This window comes from Spodoptera frugiperda, chromosome 25, assembly GCF_023101765.2.
Source record: "Spodoptera frugiperda isolate SF20-4 chromosome 25, AGI-APGP_CSIRO_Sfru_2.0, whole genome shotgun sequence".
In the NCBI taxonomy this organism is placed as follows: domain Eukaryota; kingdom Metazoa; phylum Arthropoda; class Insecta; order Lepidoptera; family Noctuidae; genus Spodoptera; species Spodoptera frugiperda.
In genome coordinates, this window is record NC_064236.1 from 20,924,804 (window position 1) to 20,933,136 (window position 8,333).

An 8,333-nucleotide genomic window follows, 5' to 3' on the forward strand; every position below is an offset into this window, starting at 1 on the left:
CAACAGAGACGGTGGCTGGGCATTGCCTCCTGCCTGGAAGCCAAGTCTACTTACTATCTGCATCAGCCCACAATGTTGCGGGTCTGGAGTGTGACACAGTGAGCGCGGTATGTAGCACCATTTTTGCGTCGACCCGAGAATCGAACCCAACACCTACGCAGCCGCCGGCGAGCGAGTCTAACGAGCCAACATCGTCGCGCGCGCCGGATAGTACGCGCGATTCCAGGCAGAGGGCGCGATGGGCGCGTAGCTCGAATCGCCAGTAGCAGCGCGACAATCGCCGCGTCGTGTGTCGCGGAATGCTGCTCATGAATATGAGCCTCTAGCATGGCTTGAAACTAGTCGAGTACCTCGTCAAAACAATACGTGAGTAAGCCGATAACATAATAATTAAGAAATAGTTATACTTACACTGAAGCTGGTGTGGTTAAATATTACCGACCCAATACGCCATTCCATCCTCAAATCTCTGATCGGGTATATATTTATGAATTCTAGATCCAGTATCACCAACATTCCTTCAGGCATAGCTATGGAGCTAGGCACTGATTTTACGCAAACGTTTCTCATAAATGGTAGCTTATCTAAAACACAACAAATCATTAGTTGTTTATAATTATCAAAGATAAAACAGTAAAATATAAAAATGAATGACATTGAAAACGAAATGATTTGGAACATGTATCTTGCAAGAAATAAAAAACCAAATGAGACGTAATATTAAAATGAACGCTTACCATTATATGATTGACTGGTGATTGGAATGATGGTAGCTAAATATAGCAATGGCACCCATCCTTCTTACCTTTCGAGGAACGTTAATTCCACATATAATCTCAATTCAGTAATGGTTGTTTCTAATTTCCATATTATTGTAAAGTACTAAGTTGCATGTTATTGTAAAGTTCTAAGTTGCATATTAATCTAAAGTTCTAAGTTGCATATTATTGTAAAGTTCTAAGTTGCATGTTATTGTAAAGTTCTAAGTTGCATGTTGTTGTAAAGTTCTAAGTTGCATATTATTGTAAAGTTCTAATTTGCGTGTTATTGTAAAGTTCTAAGTTGCATATTATTGTAAAGTACTAAGTTGCATGTTATTGTAAAGTTCTAAGTTAGATGTTATTGTAAAGTTCTAAGTTGCATGTTATTGTAAAGTTCTAAGTTAGATGTTATTGTAAAGTTCTAAGTTGCATATTATTGTTGTTGGGTATGTGCGCAGTGTGCGCTACTAATGCATATGTGTGCGTGGCTGCGCCGCGCGGTGTATGATCCGCGAGTAATAAAGCAGTATGTCAATAGCTGTCATGTGTTTCACTTGTCTTCCCTTATTGCATACGCAACAGTGGCGACGAGTTTTACCCACATCTTAAAATCTAGACACACGGCAGTGTGTCCGCCAAGTTCGAGCAAAAAAACCGACACACCGGCCGTGGGTTATATTACACGAACCATTTCGGGCCAAGTTCGACCCACCTATAACTCAAAATCTATTTTATCTACGCATATGAAATTTCTAGTATCTGTCGAGATCTACTTACTTATCTAAAATACAAAATTTCATTAATGTACCTATTGTAGGTCTTGAGATATTGACATCAGAAAATCGCTATTTTTACTATACACTCACTGACTGACTGACTGACTCACTCACTCATCAAAAACCTAGACCACTTCCAATGGTCGTATTGACTTGATATTTGGCATGGAGGTAGGTCTTTAGGTCAAGGTAAAGGAAAAAATCTGAAAATGGCCAAGTGTGAGTCGGTTTTAAAAATAATGAAGGTGTAAATTCATACCCCTAAGGAACTTAAACAAAAAAATTATCTATATCTTCCAATGGTCGTACCGACCTAAAATTCGTTACGAAGGTTTGTATTTAGTCAAAGTAAAGTAAGATAAGAAAATAAACCTTACAAAAATAAATGAAATCCCACCCAAAACATAAATGTGAAAGGCTGCCAAGTTCGATAATATTGGAATGCTTCGCCTATAAAAGAAGTGAGATCTAAATAAGTACCAAGTTCCATACACAGACCTCAGTTAAAAATGATATAACTTGGCAAGTTTTAATAGAAAATTATATACTTGACTCATTGCGTTTAATAGGTTTATAACAAAGTGTGTGAAAACTTGCCAACTTGTTATATCATTTTTAACTGAGGTCTGTGTATGGTACTTGGTACTTATTTAGATCTCACTTCTTTTATAGGCGAAGCATTCCAATATTATCGAACTTGGCAGCCTTTCACATTTATGTTTTGGGTGGTATACTTAATTATCGAAAAATGAATACTTTTGGCATTTTGTCTACATTCGACCACAACGTGCAGGAACGGAAGTCGTATAAGGGTAGAATTACGCAATGGTTTATTGCAAACGACATCGTCCCGAAGAATGATGCAGCTGGAGCCAAGAGGAGGGCGATCCTGCTCAGTGCACTCAGTGACGGTACTTATAAGTTGGCAGCGGATCTGGCACTGCCAAAGGACATCCAAAAAGTACCGTATGACGATATAGTGCAGTTACTGGACGAACATTTTCTGCCAAATATATGTGGCTTCAGCGAGCGCTATAACTTTTACGCGGCTGTGCAGCAACCGGGCGAGACATATACGCAATGGGCGTCAAGGCTACGAGGATTTACTGCACATTGCAAATTTAGTAATGTCGAGGAGGCGTTACGAGACCGCTTTGTAATGGGTATGACAGCAGGCAACCAACGAGAGAAGCTGTTCGCGCAGGACATCAACAAGCTGACTTTGGCCAAGGCGGTGGAGCTGGCGGAGAGCGTGCGGTCACAAATACGACTGTTCAGAGCTATACAACAGAATGGTCGATCACTGAGCAGTGCAAGAGGGACGCAGCTATGTAGGTTGTATAACTCCATCCCTCTTGCACTGCTCAATGATCGACCATTGTGACACAATTGTAATAGCAGACTAAGGCCCCAGGGCAGCAGACGCCGGTATTCAAGATCGCTAAACAAGGAAATAGTGCTAAAACCAATAGTGTCGCTAAAAATAAGTGTACAGTGTGCGGTCGTAATAATCATGAGTCATCCCAATGTCGATTTGCAAACTATAAATGCAATAAGTGTAACACCAAGGGTTATTTGCGAAAAATGTGTAAAAGGGTTAATTACGTGTGTGGTGATGTGAGCGAGGACGGTGGTGACGATGGTATGTCATTGTTAAATATACGCTCTGCCCAAGACTGAAACGGTTACGATTTACGGGAAAAATGTGCAATTTCAAATAGATAGTGGATCAGCTGTGACAGTTATATCCGAGGGTACTTATAAAAACATGTTCAGTAATATTTCGTTACTAGATTCAAAGAAAAGATTTTTTAGCTACACCGGCAATATTATGGAATGCGTAGGGTACGTAAACATGCCAGTGACGTACCTGTGACACACTCACTCGTTGGACATATACGTCATTCGCAATGGCGGACCACCGTTATTAGGCAGAGATTTTATATCAAGATTTAAACTTAAGTTGATGCCTTGTAATTTTCTTAAGGGTGAATACAGTATGGTGGAGGAATTGTTGATGTGACGTAGACCAGTTCCACTTAACCCCCTTTTTTAAAAGGTCATACAAAGGACTCAGGATACTGGATGCACCCGGCACGAAATTCCTATAGTAGTTTACAAAAAGATTGCAATGTATTTACGTCGGATGGAACTGGCGCATCAGCTATAGCTTTTACCTTTGCCGGTTCTTTTTGTAACCCAACTTTGTTTAATAAACGATTGCACTAGACAGTCCGAAAACTAACCGAGTATAATTAAATAAACCCCGATGAGTATTGATACATGTGACCGGTTGCGACTCTTCGTCTAACATAAACTGATTGTAGGCCATAGACAAGTAAATTTTTGAAAACTGATGGCCCCGTGTAAACTTGAAAACAGTTTGTGTACAGTGATGAATAATAATTAAAAATAAAAAAACATAAAGCTACCAAAGGACAATAACATCAAAGTCAAAATCAAAGTTAAAGCATTTATTTCAATTAATCCTAAATTAGGCACTTTTGAAACGACAAATTGAATTGTCCGTCATTCCGTCCGTCAGTGAAGCTAGGCGCTCGTTCCAAAGTGTTGCTTCAAATGGAGAAGAACGAGTAAGAAACTCCATCGTTACTCTTTTAAAAAAAATATTTTTACAATATCTCTGTTACATTATTTGATCATTTACCTATTGTATATAAATGTAGGAACAATGTAACGACAATACAGCGTCAAAAGTAATGGGACAATAAAATCAATTTATAAAGAATATAAAATAGCGGTTGTTTTAAACATAGTGCCCACATAATATGTACCTACAGTTACAATTTTGAAATAATGCTTCTATACAAATAAAAATAATATTTAAATTATATTTTAAATAAAAAAATAACTGCTCGATGCCACAGGATCCCTAGACTGCATTGGAATAAATTAATACTTGAAGTTTACGTACCTAACTATTATTTGGGCGTATTTGAGCAATGTCTAGTGTGAGCGAGTGCCCAGTGGAGCCGGACCAACATGTTGCCATGCATTTTTATCTTCAATATAATCTGACAGTTTATAATATGCCTGTTTACACAGTTCACGCTTTATACAAGATTTTTTCTTTTTCATTCAGATTCAGTATGGTATTTGGTAGTTTATGATAACATTTAACACATGAAGTATTTCTGCACTTTGGACAATCGGAATTGCGGTATAGCTAACTTATTTTTACATCTCGTATTAAGATTGTGTCTGTCGCTTCTTTTTTCAAACAATTGTTGATTTTTTAAATGAATTGAGAAGGCACTGTAAGAATATTTATTATTTTAAATAGTTCTCTCAGTGATTTGCGACGGGGTAAGTTATACCGTATGGAGAATTAATTCGGCTCTTGATTTCAAAACAAGAAAACACATTTCATAAACTCTGTGTGCACACAACCTGCTAGCCAACTACAACTAGTCACAATACGTTTATTATGAAAAGAACGAATAAAATTACCTTTTTGAGTTACGCCTATACGTGCACACACACATCCGTATTAAAAAAAAAATCTTTAAACGACAACGTGGATAACGCGCTCGTATTTAATTCATTTAAACATACATCACTAGCATTACTACATTAGATTACTGCCGTAGTTATTCATAATTAATTTACAATCACAATTACAATTTAACACGTTGGCTGTCCCATCTATTTTGGATAATCTCGTGGTATGTCCAATCGAACCTAACATATTCTACTGATTAAAAGTGTACATTTCGATAGAACATTGAAATTTTATTTTTTCAAGTCTTTGTTCATACGTCCCTAGAAAATTCAAAGTTCTAGCTCACACGTCCAGCGCAATAAACGCAGTTCAGTTGCCACTAACCCCCAATTGAAAATATGAAAAATAGCGATTTTTTCGGTAAAAATAATACAGAAATGATTTTTTTTCTCACCAAAATATTATCGAACATATGAATAAAGTAATGAATTAGTTAGCCAAGTTTATTAGCTACCGTTTGTCGTTTTTTTTTTGTTTCTACGACGCATACAACCTTTGATATCACATAAAGTAAAAAAAATATTAAAATAGCCATAATTTTTAGTGGGATTCAACCCCCCATATTATGTTTTTTTGTCGATAAAATTAGATGTAGTACTCAGCCTTAACGGGTTAGAAGTCTCATCCCTATCACATTGTATAATGCACGGACGTCACAGCTAGATCAACGTTGCATTACATGCAATGCACGGACAGTCACAGTGTAGTGTGTGTGACACCTCGCCCCTATAAGTAGAATAAGTTAGTCATATAAAGAGAGTCAATTAAAGGTACTAGTGGTCGCCTAGTGGTCGAAATTCGACCATAAACGATTTAATTTACAATACTACTTAACATACGTTCAAGAATATTTTTTATTTAACGAATTGCTATTAGTTTTGTAAAATTCAAATTAATATATTCCGGCGCATCATGAACTGGAAAACTCTATTCATATGAGACGTGAAAATATCATCGCAATGTCTGTTAAAATATCCCGAATTGATTACAAAAACATCAATAAATAAAAAAATACTGGTTGGATTTTAGTTATTTTAGTTTTAATCAATTGCCAATACATCAGTTATCATTTATAAATACTAATAAGGGCAGAAATATCATTTGTTTTAAAATAGCAAGTAATTTCCTATGAAATTTTGTTTTGTTTCACTAATTTGGTCAATAGATAACTGGATTTATTTTGAAAAAAATATATGACACTAAGCGTACAAACTATTAGAAAAACTTCCTTGGTTTATTAGCTACCCAGAAACGTAAAATTATTTACAATATTCCCAAAAACAAATGAATTAATTGATGATAAGTAGAGTGTAAAGAGAAAAGCGCAATTTCAAAAACACTTTAATTTGCAAAATTTTGTTCAAAATGATCTTCCCTACGACGAATACATGCCCGAACACACTTCCTTATCCCTATGACGTTCACTCTTGGGCTGAAAATGCGTTTTATTTCGTAATTATCTTCAAATATGTTTCGGAGAAGAATTACGATACACGGCCAATTCCTTCTGTATAAACAAGGACCTTCATGTAAAAAATCAACCAATCAATAGGTTCTGGTCATTGTTCATGCCATGTAGTTGGACCGCCCTACTAATCTAATGCCTGAGAATCAATGTTTTCGACCATTGCCGCACAGTAGTTCGATAATGCACTTGACAATCGTCAAGAAAATATCAAATAATTGACGGAAAAACCCTAAAAACTGCCCTTTTCTTTATCCCATACAAACGTTTCCTAACTAATACGTGGAGTCAATTTGAGCTTTATTGCTATTGGATAAAGTTCATATTGGATAAATGCTATTGGATACTAAAAACAAATGCTATTGGATAAGTGTACGTTGTAGCACAGAATCCCTACTAATATTATAAATGCGAATGTAACTCTGTCTGTCTGTAATTACGCTTTAGAATAGACCTTACATGATACTTTTTATTGCAAAAAAAAATAGGGGAGAATGGGTTAAAAGAGAGGATGACTGTTCATAGGTATGTCTATTCGTCATTTTAAAAGCTGTAACTGTGAAACTTTGTAATTAGACACTTAAAGATAAACGAAAGAACGTAGGCTACTTTTTATTGCAAAAAAATAGAGGAGAGTGGGTAAAAATAGGGGATGAATGGTCATATGGAAATTCGTCATTTTTAAAGCTGTAACAGTGAAATTTTGTATTTAGACACTTTATGATAAACGAAAGAACATAGACCTACTTTTTATTGCAAAAATAGGTGAGAATGGGTAAAAATAGGGGATGACTGTTCATGTGGAAATTCATCATTTTTAAACTTAATGAGGAGCGAAAGAACATAGGCTACTTTTTAATGAAAAGGGTAGAAGGCGTAAAATGCTTGATAGAGGAGATTAATGTTTGCTTGAAAATTCGTATAGTGAGATCAGGAAATTCTGGATTCATTTTTATATGGAGGATATTATAAATTCCAGTTCAAATTGAATAGGGACTCATACATAGCTCAGCTATACAAAATAAAATCGAGCATCATTGTTACGCGAAAGCGGTACGAAGTTCGCTGGGTCAGCTTGTGCTAAAATAAAGGCTAAATAATAAATAGATTAAAAGTGCGATTCGAGCTAAAAATTTAGAAAATAAAAGTGAAAATGTTTTGCTGGCTGCCGGGTGTCGATGCACCCTGAGGTGGACCTGCCGGGAGCAGTAAGTATCCGAGAGGATGGAGCCGGGAGATGTTGACCACCAGGGAGCGTCCGAGATTATCTCCGCTACCCTGGCGACGCAGAATGGAATAACCGGACTCAAATAGTGTTGTGTTTTTTTTTATATATGTATAGGTAATAATGTGATAAATGAGTGGATATGTACACTAATTAGTAAATTATAAATATAAACTTAAATTATTAGGGGCCAAAATTATATTCATGTAAGGATTATTATAATTAGATAGCACTACTATTATTATTCCTTTTTTTTAGAATGGTACTTAAGTTTTTAGTAATGTTCGCGCCTGTTGACAATCAATTCTTTTTTTTTCTGTGCATATGTTTTTACTATGTAAGTAATGCTGATAAAAATAATGTTTAATTAATATTTTTAAAGTACATAGGATAACAGAAACATATAAGTTGATGATGTCATACTGAGTGTCAGATTGTATTGGAAGAATCGTGTTACTTGACACCGAGTAACAATAACAACTGCACTTTGGTCTTGTCTTATAAAATTAATAATTAGATGAATGAAATTTGATATCAGCAAAGCTTTGGGATGTGTTCATTGTTTGTAAAAGTTTGTAAGTTT

General features: G+C 35.8%; 1 protein-coding gene across 1 annotated transcript; it reads left to right on the plus strand.

The window, feature by feature from the left end:
• The first annotated feature begins 2,272 nt into the window (after nucleotides 1-2,272).
• On the plus strand, nucleotides 2,273-3,568 carry LOC126912316 (uncharacterized). Its single transcript, XM_050703907.1, has 2 exons — nucleotides 2,273-2,832; nucleotides 2,952-3,568. Exons 1-2 carry the CDS (start codon nucleotides 2,286-2,288, stop codon nucleotides 3,215-3,217), a joined length of 813 nt encoding a protein of 270 aa, XP_050559864.1. The 5' UTR covers nucleotides 2,273-2,285; the 3' UTR covers nucleotides 3,218-3,568.
• Nucleotides 3,569-8,333: the final 4,765 nt, after the last annotated feature.